The 14,189-nt window shown below is 37.9% G+C and overlaps 1 protein-coding gene across 1 annotated transcript in view; it reads left to right on the top strand.

Moving 5' to 3' along the window:
• LOC147220610 (netrin receptor DCC-like) overlaps positions 1-14,189 on the top strand; it is a 73,331-nt gene that overhangs the window by 19,130 nt on the left and 40,012 nt on the right. The window contains exons 7-9 of the mRNA XM_086170100.1: positions 5,881-6,043; positions 7,375-7,598; positions 7,688-7,804. Coding sequence (XP_086026226.1) covers positions 5,881-6,043; positions 7,375-7,598; positions 7,688-7,804 — 504 coding nt within the window. The remainder of the gene's footprint in view (positions 1-5,880; positions 6,044-7,374; positions 7,599-7,687; positions 7,805-14,189) is intronic.

The raw sequence follows: 14,189 nt of genomic DNA, 5'->3' as shown, positions 1-14,189 counted from the left end.
TATCAAGCACTCCTTCCATCTTCTTACCGCTTGCAAAGCTGTGTAGCTTAGCATCAGTACTTTTGCTTCTCTTGAACTGGAAATTGCACCCAATAGCAGCACAATGTAGCATTACTACTAGCGTTAGTTGTGTTATTACTAGTTATTATTAGCGTTATACAATTTATATTTCATTATATTTCTTATTCTTCCTCCTTTCCATTATTATCTATTACTGTTATGTTTTTACTTGAAACTCTGGCACAACAATTTCCTTCGGGATTAATAAAGTTGTTCTCATCTCATCTCATATTAGCGTATTATACCGTATTGTATTGCGCCAAAGCTAACGCTAGCAGAAAGTTAGCCCTTGGGTAAAAATATGTATTAGAAATTGCGATTTTTAGAGAAATAACGATTCTTTGTGCTTTGAGACAAACAATAAACCAAATCGATGCCTCCCAATCTGGTTCCCTTTCAAAAAAACTGCAAAAAGTCTGACCAGCGGACGTCCAAATCTTAACATCCACTTTGATGAGATGCTACAAAGACCTCTGACCTTCTGGGTCCTGCTGCTATGCCGAAGCCCTTTGTGTGTGTGTGTGTGTGTGTGTTTCCCCAACATCGTGCAGCATCATTAAAATCCCCCCCTTGTCGGGATTGTAAACTACATTAGGGAAAGGATACGTCTGCGGCGTCGGCTGATCTGCAGTCCGCCGACGCCGCTTCCTGTTTGTCCTACAACCTGCCGGCTGTCGAGGAAAATTAATTAGCTTCCCAATCTCAACATCCATCGTTTTCTTTTTTTTTCTTTTTTTTTAGTATACAAATTAGATAGACACGCTGTTTGTGGAAGGAGAAGCAGAATCAAAACAACGTCGGCGTGTAAATCATCTCTTTTTAATCGAATGACAACATGACTAATAGCGGTCGGATTGATGTACGGGGGGGAGACGGGGAAACTTTTGCCTCCCGTTTTTCATCATTTATTTATATCTAACTTTTAAATGAGGCGTTTGATGTCGATTAAGTTGGCAGCTACGCGGGCGACGGGGAGGTCGGCGCTTCCGCCTTGCGGCGAGAAGGTGTCCGGTTGAATCTCCATGCAGGAAGTTCAATAGAAACCCTAAATTGTCCAGACGTATGAGTGACAGGGGGTGAATGGTTTGATTTATAATGACTTAAAAAACAATTTATTTATTTTTATTTATTTATAATTAATCATTATTTATAATATATTCATTTGCATTTTGTGATCTTCCACTCATAAAAAATGTGACTATTACAAATGTGACTAAAAATGTGATTATTACAAAATTTCCCTTACGTTCATTGAATGTCAATAGAAAAGTCAATATAACATACATATAATATGCAGTTTATTGCAAATATGTTTCAAAAATTTATATTCAATCAGACAAAATATCTTAATATATTTATTTAAAGAAATCTAGAAAAACAAAAAGAAAATATACAGCGTATAAATCAAGCTTTAAGTAAAACAAAGAAAAGTATTTTCAAATAATTTTAGATTTATTGTATCTATTTTAGAAAAATAAAAAAAATCTAGAAATATATATATATATATATTATTCTTTATTTATTGAAATAAATCTAGGAAAATAGAAAAAAAATATATTATGTATAAATCAAGTTTTAAGTGAAACAAAGAAAAGTATATTCAAATTATTTTCAATTTATTGTTTATATTTTCGAAAAATGGAAAATGTAATATAATATGAAAAAATATTTTATTTGTTATAAATATTTTAGATAAAAATGCAGCATATTTTAGATAAAATAGAAAATTTACTTCAATCAGACAAAAACTTTTTTTTTTTTTTATTAAAAAAAGCAGAGATAATCATTATTATTTATCCAATGTAGTCTGAGTAAATCATTCCTTCTTATTTTTATTTCATTTAATTATTTTCGAAAAATAGAAAAATAAATATAGTGTAAATCAAGTCTTGGATCAAGATATATTTCAATCATTAAAAAAAAGAAAAAAAAATCTTTCTATTAATTTTTTTTTTAGGTCATGTAATTTTCTTTAACTAATTAAATGCATTACTATCATCTTTGTTAATTTGCAAACTCAATCACGCACGGCTGTTGTCATTACAGTGTAATTACAGCACATCAGTCAATATCTGATATAAATGTGCGCAGAGCGCTGCGATGCGAGATCCAGTATTTAAAAGCGAGCGCAGCAAATGACGTTCATAGCCGCCGCTTGAAGACAAACTGCCTTCCTGCCCCCAGTCGCCCCGACTCTTTGAGGTCAAAGGTCACGGTCTGTAGCCTCTGGTGATTCAGTTTCCTGGTAGAGGACGGCCGAACATGTGTGTGTGTGTGTGTGTGTGTGCGTGCCTGTCAATGTTTGGCCGCTGCGAGGCCATCATAAATCCATCATCACTGACCTCCAGTCTCCTCCAGCTTTACGGCAGGTCGCCGGGGGCAACGCCTCGCTCCTCACCTCGGGTGTATTTCATCTTTAACGTTGCGATGTCCTTTACGTCGACCGGCTCTGGGAAAGAAAAAAAAAAACAGCCGGCAGAGAATATTCACCTCTGACTGTTTCGACCAGGTCACAGTTCCCTTAGTGTGACCGTGTGTGTGTGTGTGTCTGTGTGTGTGTGTGTGCATGTGTGTAAGTGTGTGTCACTATTGAAGGACAACTCGTCCAAAAGAAAATGCCTTGACGCCGTCACGTTAGCGTGTTAGCGCTCTCAGGGGATGGGAAGCAAGAAACAACAAAAATAATTAAGATAAAATCAATTAATAATAATTAACAATAGTAATAATAATAATAATAATAAAAATAATAGTAAACATGAAAATAATACTAAAGATGACAATGATAATACAATAATAATAATAATAATATTAAATATTATTATGTAAAGATAATAATAATAATAATAATAACAAAAAGTATCAATATACAGGACTATCTCAGTAAATTAGAATATTCTGATAAATTTCTTTATCTTCTGTAATGAAATTAAAAAAACAAAAAAGACCTTTTCATGATCTTCTAATATTTTGAGATAAAATTTTTGAGATGTAAGCCATAATCAGCAATATTGAAATAATAAAAGGCTTGCAATATTTCAGTTGATTTGTAATGAATAATCCAGAATGTATGACATTTTTTTGCAATTGCATTACAGAAGATAAAGAACGTTATCACAATATTCTAATTTTTTGAGACAGTCCTGTAAATACCATAATAATAATAATAATAATAATAATGATAACAATAATAATAATAATGATAACAATGATAATAATAATGATAATAATGATAATAATAATAGAACTGTAATTACATATGCCATAATAATGATAATAATAGTAATAATAATAATAATAATAATAATAGTAATATAACTAGCATTACATATGCCATAATAATAAAGATAACAATAATCATATAACTATCAATATAAATGTCATAATAATAATAATAATATTTATTATAATTATTATTAACAAATATTATTAAAACAATGATATATTATTATATTTATTCTAAAAAGAAAAAGTCGGTTAAAATTGAATTACATTTTGTTCCTGCGTGTTCCCCTGGAACATCTCTGCCGTCGCCTGCAAGAAGCAGCCATTTGCTCTGAATAACAAGCGAATTTGATCGGATAATGTAAAATAAGCCCATCCGAATCTTCAAAATAATGTTTTTTTTTGCATCAATAAAAGCTTCGACTCACAGAGCACTTTCCGCTGGATAGCATTCACACACCCACACACTCATGCTAACCTCGCTATCAGGAGCAACTCCTCAATTTGAGACATAGTCTGGCTTTTTTTTTTTGTTGTTTTTTTCCAGCCATGCAGGTGTTTCATTGGTGTGAACTTGAGCGCCGTGGCTGACAGTTGACGGGTCGCGGGTTAAACGCCGCGTCTCGCCAGCTGACAGCCTGAGGGCCGGATAAGACACAATGAGCAGATGATACGTAGCATCAGGGCGGCGCAGCGGTTAGCACTTCCACCTCACAGCAAGGAGATCCCTGGTTGGATGAGCTTTTTAACCCCAACTTTTCGGCCAATGACGGCAGGGGAAACCTCCAGCATCCCTGTGGAGATAATGAAATCGTGAATTGATGAATAAATCGATAGTTTTATTTGTCATTGTGAAAAAGACATAATTGTTTTGAAACAACAACTGAAATAGTGCCTCATGAAGTGCAAAAATGCAAACGACGTCCTTAGAATTATTGGAATTATTATTGAGATAAATGTAGGAATATGCAAAACTAAGCAGGAAAGCATTTTAAATATATGTTTATACATACAGTGTACATATATACATATATATATATGTTTGTGTTTGTGTGTGTAAATGTAAATGAAATTGATACGTTATTGTTATCGATATCCGTGTGTGTATACGCACAAATGTATATATACATATATATACATTAATATACGTGTGTGTTTCGACACAGGTCTGTCTTAGAAAATGAGAATATTGTGAAGTTTATAACTTCTGTAATGCAATTACAAAAAACAAAAAAAATATTATCTCAGTTGATTTGTAATGAATCCAGAATGTAAAAAATGTATGTAAAAAAAATGTAAAAAAAAAGTCACATATTCTGGATTCATTGCAAATCAACTCAAATATTGCAAGCCTGTTATTATTTTAATATTGCTGATTATGGCTAACATCTTTAGAAAACTCAAATACCTTATCTCAAAATATTAGAAGATCATGAAAAGGTTTTTTTTTTTAAAATTGGATTACAGGAGATAAAGAACTTAATCATATTCTCATTTTCTGAGACAGTCCTATATACACATATAGATACTGTATATACACGCGTGTGTGCCCGTATATCTATATACTCGATATATATATATAAACATACAAAATATACATATATTTATGTAAATATATTTATGTATATTTTATAAATACATATTAATTTTTCATATATATATTTATATATATATATATATATGTATATATGTATATATGTATATATACATGTGCGTGCAAATGAATGGAAATTCCATGAAAAATAATCATTTTAATATTAATAATAATAATAACATCCCAGGATCAATGAATCATGTATCTATCTATATATACAAACATCCATCCATTAAATCGCACACGATAAATTAGCATTAAAGGTTCAACAACAAGTGAGATTCTGCAGAACCAAACACAACGCGGTTTCCTTGGACGCACAAGACCGAGCAGATGCTGCCGTTCCAATCAATACACCGTATGGTGTGTGTGTGTGTGTGTGTGTGTGTGTGTGCAAGCATGTGTGTGTGTGTGTTGACTGTTTGACAGGTGTTGGAGGAGAGAGGGGAATTGATGACACGCTCTGTCATTCATTAACTTGACCTTGGAATACGAAGGGAAAGAGAGAGAGAGAGAGTGAGAATGACAAGAAGTGAATGAGGAATTTAAAAAAAAAAGAAGGGGTGACAGAAGAAGAGCGAGGGAAGAAAAATGGAGAACGGATGGAAAAATGAACATGTGAGGGGGTTGGAGGTGTTTTGAAGCTGCGAGGGAGGAGATGAGGACGTTATTGAAGAAGGGATGAAGATCAAGGAACGAGAGAGAGAGAACTTCACCTTCTTCTCCCTCCCTTTCCCTCACTTCTTTGTCCGTCTCGATGAAAAGCGCAATCCATCACTCCTCTCTTTCCTCATCTTCTGATTTCCTCGTCCGTCTCGGAATCGAACCATTTGCCGGCCCTCGGCTAACGGATCGACCGGCCGAAGCCCCGTCAATAAACCCGACTTGATACATCTTTTGGTCTATTTCTACTTTATATTCATTCATTATCTGCGCGGCCTCTCATTCGCTTCCCAAAAAAAAACTCGGTATGAAAATATATATTTTTCACGCTTTTATTTCAGAGTCTCCCATTGGTCAGATGCGTCCGCCTCATGGCAGCGCCACGCCGCAGAAGAACAGCAACCTCCTGGTGATCATCGTGGTCTCGGTGGGCGCCGTCACCGTGGTCGTGGTCATCATCGTGGCGCTGATCTGCACCCGCCGGTCGTCGGCTCAGCAGCGGAAGTAAGTCGGGACACGGGGATTTACAGTGGGAAAGAAAATATTATAATCAGGGAATAAAAATGACAATAATAACAGCATTATTATCATTATCATAGTCATTATCATTATTATTATTATTATTGCTATCATTTTTAATTGCATTTTTTTTTTTGTTATTTTTGTATTATCATTATTATTATTCTTATTATTGGGGTTGTTGTTGTTATTATTATTATCATCATTGCTGTTGTTGTTTTTTATTCTTTTAGTATTAGAAATACTAACAACAGTAAAAATAATAATTATAATAGATCTATTGATTAATAGAAATGAAAGTAATAGGATTAATAATAATACTATCATAATTATATAGTAATGGTATGATACTATTATTAATAACAATATTGATAATAGCAACAATAATGTTGCTAATAATCATTATAATAATGAACATGATGATGATGATGATGATGATAACGACAACAATATGAAACTATTATCGTTATTAATCATAATACACAAATCATGTCATTAATTAGAATTGTAATAATAATAAACAAAACAAAATTGTTGCAATGGTAATTGTGAAGTGTTATTCTTAGAATTACTGTTATTGTTATTCTTGTCAACACACAACACAATAAATGAATAAAGAAAAGAGAAATTTAATTCAATAAATACAGACACAAATGAAAACATAGATACATTCATAAATGGGTGAATAAATTATTGTAATGTATTATATATCTTCGCAAGTCCTCTGTAAATATGTTTTCCTAGTTGTTAAGTAATGATCTGAGTGGGAAAAAAATACACGCTCATTAATTAAAGGTAATACTTCTTTTCGTATTTATTTTTTGTACGATTAACCCAATAGAACAAAACAAACAAAGAAAAAAAAAAATATATATATATATATATGAATAAAACCAACGCAAATACAAGGTATCGTTCTGTCTAAAATATTAACATCCCTCGGAACATGCATTCAAATTGTATTTACTTAGCCGACGGCGTTTTCACGTCCGCGTTACAGGATAAATGATTTGTCCGTGGATAAGCATTTCTGGCCGCGGCGGCGACGTGTGGAAGTGGGGGGATGGAAGTCAGGCCTTTCATTCGTCTGCGCGACGCCAGTAAACATCTGTCACGGTAATGAGGCAGATGCTTAATGACCCGTCCTGGTCTCTAATGAATAATCCCGCCAAACTGACACATGGTTTCCTCACCGCATTAAAAAAAATTAAAAAAAAAAAAAAAAAAAAAGCACCTGTGGTTTTTTTCCTGTCTGGAAGACAGACCGGTGTTTCAACGCTTCCGTCGCCAATATTAACGCTAGCTCTCCCCTGCAGGAAGCGAGCTAGCCATAGCGCTAGCAAGCGGAAGGGGAGCCAGAAAGACCTGCGCCCGCCGGACCTTTGGATCCACCACGAGGAGATGGAGATGAAGAACATGGAGAAGGCCCCCAGCGTGGCGCCCTCCGCCCGCGACTCCCCCATCCAGTCCTGCCAGGACCTCCCCCAGGTGGCCCACAGCCAATCGGAGAGCCAGATGGGTAGCAAGAGCAGCCACTCAGGTAGCGGGTTTTTCCGTTTTTTTTTGGTTTTGTTTACGTTTGCTAGCCGTATGCTAATCCAATGTTCTCTGTTGTCTATGCGGTTCCAGGTGCGGATGGGGACGAGGCGTCGAGCAGCATCTCCACGCTGGAGCGCTCGCTGGCCGCCAGGAGGGGGACGCGGGGAAAAATGATGATTCCGATGGACTCGCAGCCGAGCAACACACGTATGTGATGCGGTGGGGGGGATGCTAATGCTTCCGTGGGCTTGTTTTTCTTTAGCGTCTTGTGGCACGTTAGCGCTTTTGGCATAGAGCGAAAACCTTGGGTAGATCCCCGATGGATGTGGGCAGCCTTCTGCCTCGACCAGGCACAAATTATTAACTGCTAATAACAGTAATAGTGCAAACAGTTACCTGCTAATAGCTAACGCGATACAATGTTAGCTTGTTTATTCTTAAAAGAAATAACAAGGGGGGAGCTCGGTAGAGTGTGATAGTAGGACAAGCCCCGCCCACTGGGACCCTGCAGGAGCAAAGCTACAGGCTAGCCTAGCGCTAGCTAGCTTCGTAGAGAAGCTTGGAGGTGTGCAAAAACCTTGGACAGATCCCCGATGGATGTGGGCAGCCTTCTGCCTCGACCAGGCATAATTTATTAACGGCTAATAACAGTAACAGCGCTAACAATTACATGCTAATGGCTAACGTAATACAATGCTAGCTTGTTTATTCTTAAAAGAAATAACAAGGGTCGAGCCCGGTAAGTTGTGATAGTAGGACAAGGCCCACCCACTGGGACCCTGCAGGAGCGAAGCTATGGGCTAGCCTAGCGCTAGCTAGCTTTGTAGAGAGGATTGGTGCTGTGCAAAAGCCTTGGACAGATCCCCGATGGATGTGGGCAGCCTTCTGCCTCGACCAGGCACAAATTATCTACTGCTAATAACAATAACAATAACAATAATAACAATAATAACGCAAACAATTACATTCTAATAGCTAATGTGATACAACGTTAGCTTGTTTATTCTTAAAAGAAATAAAAAGGGGGGAGCTGGGTAGAGTGTGATAGTAGGACAATCCCTACCCACTTGGACCCTGCAGGAGCAAAGCTACAGGCTAGCCTAGCGCTAGCTAACTTCGTACAGAAGGTGGGCGCTGTGCAAAAACCTCGGAAAGATCCCCAATGGATGTGGGCAGCTTTCTGCCTCGGCCAGGCACAAATTATTTACTGCTAGTAACAATGATAATGCTAGCAGTTACATGCTAATAGCTAATGTGATAAAATGTTAGCTTGTTTATTCTTTAAAGAAATGACAAAGGTAAGGCCCGGCAGGGTGTGACAGTAAGACACCCACTGGGACCCGGCAAGAGTAAACCTACGGGCTAGCCTAGCGCTTGCTAGCTTTGCAGAGCAGGTGGGCACCTCAGAAAAACCTCGGACAGATCCCCAATTGATGTAGCCAGTCTTCTGCCTCAACCAGGCTCAAATTATCTATTACTAAAAACTAACGGTTACATGCTAATACATGCTAATATCGTATGTTAATATTAGTGAAAAAGAATAACAATGGTGGATACCTGTCAGAGACCCGTGAGAGTAAACGTACCGGATAGCGTAGCGCTAGCTAGCCAAACTAGGCTGTTGGTTGCAACTCCGGAATGGAGGTGATAAAGAAAAAAAAAAGGCTGCTGGCATGGAACAAACATACGGTTGGAACTTGCAAACACACACACACACACACACACACATACACACACACACTGACTAGGAGGACACTCAGGAGATTTGAGTGAGACGAAAAAAAGAGAGAGCAAAAGAGACGGAGCTCAGAACCCTCATTAAGTGTCATTCTGCTGTGTGTGTGTGTGTGTGTGTGTGTGTGTGTGTGTGTGTGTGTGTGCGCGAACGTGGCTTCTAAATCAGACGTAGAAATGAAGTCTGGTATCGACACTGACACGCAGCTGCTCTGAACGCTGGCGGTGGTGCGCGACATATCATCACCAAGGCAACCATCAACACCGTCGCCTCTGACAACGAACTCGTCAAACTCGTTAAACTTAAATTTTAAAATCTGCTCTCTTGAAAGCAGCTTTTGATGAAAAATATTTCGAAATAATATAGCATGTAGCATAATTTTGAACCTTACAGTGTATATGAATAATAATAATACACTACATTGGAGACGCTTTATTAGACAGTCAAGGACAGATGCTAAGAAACAATTAAAATAAAACAATAAAAAGGCAAATGAATAAACATGAATTATGTTTACATCAATAACCAAAAGTGACAGCAGCATCAGGTGGAACGGGCTTCTTCTGACAGATGTTTTTTTTTTTTTTTTTTTAGTAGCGATTTACAGGAAACGGTCATTGCACAGACGACAATGGAATTATTAAACATATGGAGTCATCACGTGCAATAATTCTCCGTATGTCAAATAATTCCATTTTCTTTTGTGTAATAACCATGATTTATACGCAGTAATACTACATGTATTTGCTCCAAGTTTGTCCTTCACCCTCCCCATGCCTCTGATTGGAGATGGTCCAGGTTCAGTCCTCACTAGCTTGTCCTCACTAGCCACCAAGATTTAAGATTTAAGTATTTATTGTCATATGTACAGTTTGGAAACGTGTTTCCTTGTACAATGAAATTCTTACTTTTCTGTCCGCAGTGCATTTGGATTTGTATTGATTTCTGTATTGACTTTGTAAACTTCTTCTTCTTCTCCTTTGGGTTTTTCCCTTCAGGGGTCTCCACAGTCTATCAACCTTCTCCATCTAACCCTATTCACTATATCCTCCTCCCTCACACCAACTACCTTCATGTCCTCTCTCACTACGTCCATAAACCTTCTCTTTGGTCTTCCTCTAGACCTCATGCCTGCCAGCTCCACATTCAGCAACTTTCTACCAGATCTTCACCATGGTTTGGACATGTATAGAGGAGTCCACACCATTTTAGTATCACTTTGTCTCGGTCATACATGTCCTGCACCATTTGCGAAAAATAGCAGTGAGGTGTTTTTTTCTTCTCCCTGCATGACATGAAGAGCTCCGTAAGCCGTTAGCTTCTTCTTCTTTTCCTTTCGGGGGATCCCTTCAGCAACCTTCTACCCAGATCTTCACCATGGTTTGGACATGAACACTCCTCTGTTCGTGTCCAAACCATGTCAGTCATCACTTTGTACCGGTCATACATGTCCTGCACCACTGTGACAAATTCTCCTTTTCTTTTGGGCTTTTCCCTGCAGGGGTCTCCACAGCGAAACAACCCTCTCCTTCTGACCCTATTCTCTGTATCATTCTGTCTCACACCAACTACCTTCATATCCTCTCTCACTTCCTCCATAGATCTTCTCTTTGGTCTTCCTCTAGACCTCCAATTTCAGCATCCGTCTACCAATATATTCATGACCCAACCATCTCAGTCTGGCTTCTCTGACCTTCTCTCCAAAACATCCAACAATTACCGTCCCTCTGATGGACTCATTGCTGATCCTATCCATCCTCCCGAACAGAACCTCAGCATCTTCATCTCTGTGACCTCCAGCTCTGCCTCCTGTCTTATCCCCGTTGTTACTGTTTCTAGGCCAGACAGCATCTCTGCTCTTACCACTTTTCCTGCACACCTTTCCTTTCATTCTGGCAAATACGTATTTTAAATATTGTGGAAAAGAGGTGAAGAGACGGGTCCAAGCAGGTTGTAATGGGTGGAGAAAAGTGTCAGGGGTACGAAGAGATAGAAGACTATCAGCCAGAATAAAAGGAAAGGTGTACAAGACAGTGGTGAGACCAGCGATGATGTATGGACTAGAAACTGTTACAATGACCAAAAGACAGCAGGCAGAACTAGAGGTTGCATAGATGAAGATGCTGAGGTTCTCTTTGGGAGTGACCAGGATGGAGAGGATCAGGAATGAGTCTATCAGAGGAACAGCACATGTTAGATGTTTTGGAGAGAAGGTCAGAGAAGCCAGACTGAGATGGTTGGGTCATGTACAGAGGAGGGATAGTGAATATATCGGTAGATGGATGCTGGAATTGGAGCTGCCAGGCAAGAGATCTCGAGGAAGACCAAAGAGAAGATTTATGGACATAGTGAGAGAGGATATGAAGGTAGTTGATGTGAGAGGGGAGCATCCAGAGAATAGGGTTGGATGGAAAAGGTTGATTCGCTATGGAGACCCCTGAAGAGAAAAGCCCAAAGGAAAGAAGAATTTGTCGCAGGAGTGCAGGACATGTATGGCCAAAACAAAGGGATGACTGAAATGGTTTGGATGTGACCAAGGTGAAGATCTGGGTAGAAGGTTGCTAAAGGTGACTAGACGAAGACCAAAGAGAAGATTTTGGGATGTAGTGAGAGAGGATACGAAGATAGTTGGTGTGAGAGAGGAGGATACAGAGAATAGGGTTCGATGGAGAAAGTTGACTCGCTGTGGCGACCCTATAAGGAAAAAGCTGAAAGAAGAAGAAGAAGGTGTTGTAAATATTATCATAAATATGAACGGTTTTGGCCGTGCAAGTAAAAACTCGAGTCCAGCTCGGTGTGCAGGTACAACGACAAGTACACTTGAAATGGCAACATTGAAAGAGCAGAAAAGAAGAATAAGTATCAGCTGTTTAGGAGTCCAATGGCAGTCGGGTAGAACGACTTATTCAGTCGCGCCGTTCTACCTTCACACTCCTCCGGAGGATAGGAGTGTGAGCGATCCATTTTCTCTCCTGTGGACTCTGCAGTGGTAGTCTATGGATAACCAACACTCCTCTTCACTTATTGGGACTATATTATTATTTTTCATTTTCTTGTCCTTTATTCCTCGTCTTGCTAACTCGCTCATTCAATTAGCATCTCGCTAATACTTTAATGCAACTTTTAATTCCCGACACATCCGCGCTCTGCCTTTAATTTAATAAAGCAAGATAATCACCATCTTCGCTTTTTGCTTTTTAAATATCAAGAATCCTAAACCCACCCCTCCTGCATGTGTGTGTGTGTGTGCATAAGTGTGTGTGTGTGAGAAACTTTAATTTCCAGTGTTTTATTCCCGCGACGTTGTTGTTGCATAGCGAAGTCGCCGTCGACTTTGCCTCGGTTATTTCAGGAGAGCGTGACTCAGCTAATGACTCTTCTATTTCGCTTTCCACGTTGTGACGCATGCCGACATGTGTGTGTGCAAAAGTGTGTGTGTGTGCAGAAGTGTGTGTGTGTGATGTGGCGTCCGGGTCACCGCGAGGCGGCGGGGGGAGCCTGCGGGGTCCCAACGTACAAACCTGTCCTTGACCTGGATCCACTCGTGTTCCTTTTTCAGCTTCGGGATATTTCATTTTTATTTTTATTTATTTATTTTTTTTAATTATCTTTATGTAAAAAATAAAATAAAATAAAATTAGAGGAATATTTAGTTGCGGTTTCCAGTAACGGCCACCAGGGGGCCACTGGACTATGTTCGTCTGGTAGAATATTTAATTTTTTTTTTTGTTTGTTTTAAAGAATTTTATGATATTTAACAGCCTAAAAAAAAAAAAAAAGATATTTCTAATGACGGGAACTCGTGTTATTTGTTGAACCCGCAGGCGGTTTTGTTGTTTCCGTCTCTTTCTCTTCCTCCTCCCTGGTTTCCTCCGGATCGGCTCCAGGCTTCTTTCTTCACCTGCCACTTCTCGGCCCTGCAGACGTCGGGATCGCTGATCTCTCTTTCCGCCTCCGGGTTTTTCTTCTCCTTTGCGCCTTCCGACGTTGGGCCTCCTGCGTCGAAAAACCTTTTTATTCATCTATTATTTATCTATTTGTTAATTCTTTTTGAATGGGGTTGATATTTCGTTCAATCGATCAGTGATTGATCCGTTAATTTAGCTGTTTTTGAATCGTTCTGGCCCCCTGCTTTTATATTAATGAGGATAATAACAAGAAGAAAAATAATGAAATTTAAAAAAAAGGCCCAATCCAACAATAATAATCATAATATATATATATTTTTTTTTGGCAGTATTACTGTATCACGGAGACGCTCGAGCAGGATAAACAGTTTAGATGATGAATCAATGTTTTTTTTTTTATTCATTCCTATATGGATACATTTATTTAATATGGTAAAATATCAAGGAGACTCAGAGTGCAGGATAAGCAGTAAATATAATGAAGGATATATGACCGTATGAATTACTCCTTTTTTTTTCATTTTTTTCAATCATTTTTTTATTATGGAATCGCTTTGACTCGGTAACCCTTATAGGGATAAGAAGTAAAGATAATGAATGAATGAATGAATGCATGACTTCATTGGGCATGTATTTGCATGTATTTAACATGTATTTTTTTACTTTTCTCTTGGTTTCCCTTCTTGATGAACTCATAAACTAATTATTATTATAATTTCTAACGACAGCACAGACAACAGCAATGATAATAATAATAATGATAATAATAACAACAATAATAATAACGATAATAATTACTATTATTATTATTGTTATTATTGTCATTATCAGTATTATTATTATTATTATTTTATATTGTGTACTATATTATATTATATTGTGTCCTATATTATTATATTTTATATTAATGATTGGATGTTGGTGAGATGGAAGTAGATGATTGGCTGTG

The sequence above is a fragment of the Fistularia commersonii genome, chromosome 23 (assembly GCF_037954325.1).
Source record: "Fistularia commersonii isolate RoL2024-O1a breed Wild chromosome 23, RoL_Fcom_v1.0, whole genome shotgun sequence".
Lineage (NCBI taxonomy): Eukaryota > Metazoa > Chordata > Actinopteri > Syngnathiformes > Fistulariidae > Fistularia > Fistularia commersonii.
This window is presented reverse-complemented; position numbering and strand designations above follow the sequence as displayed.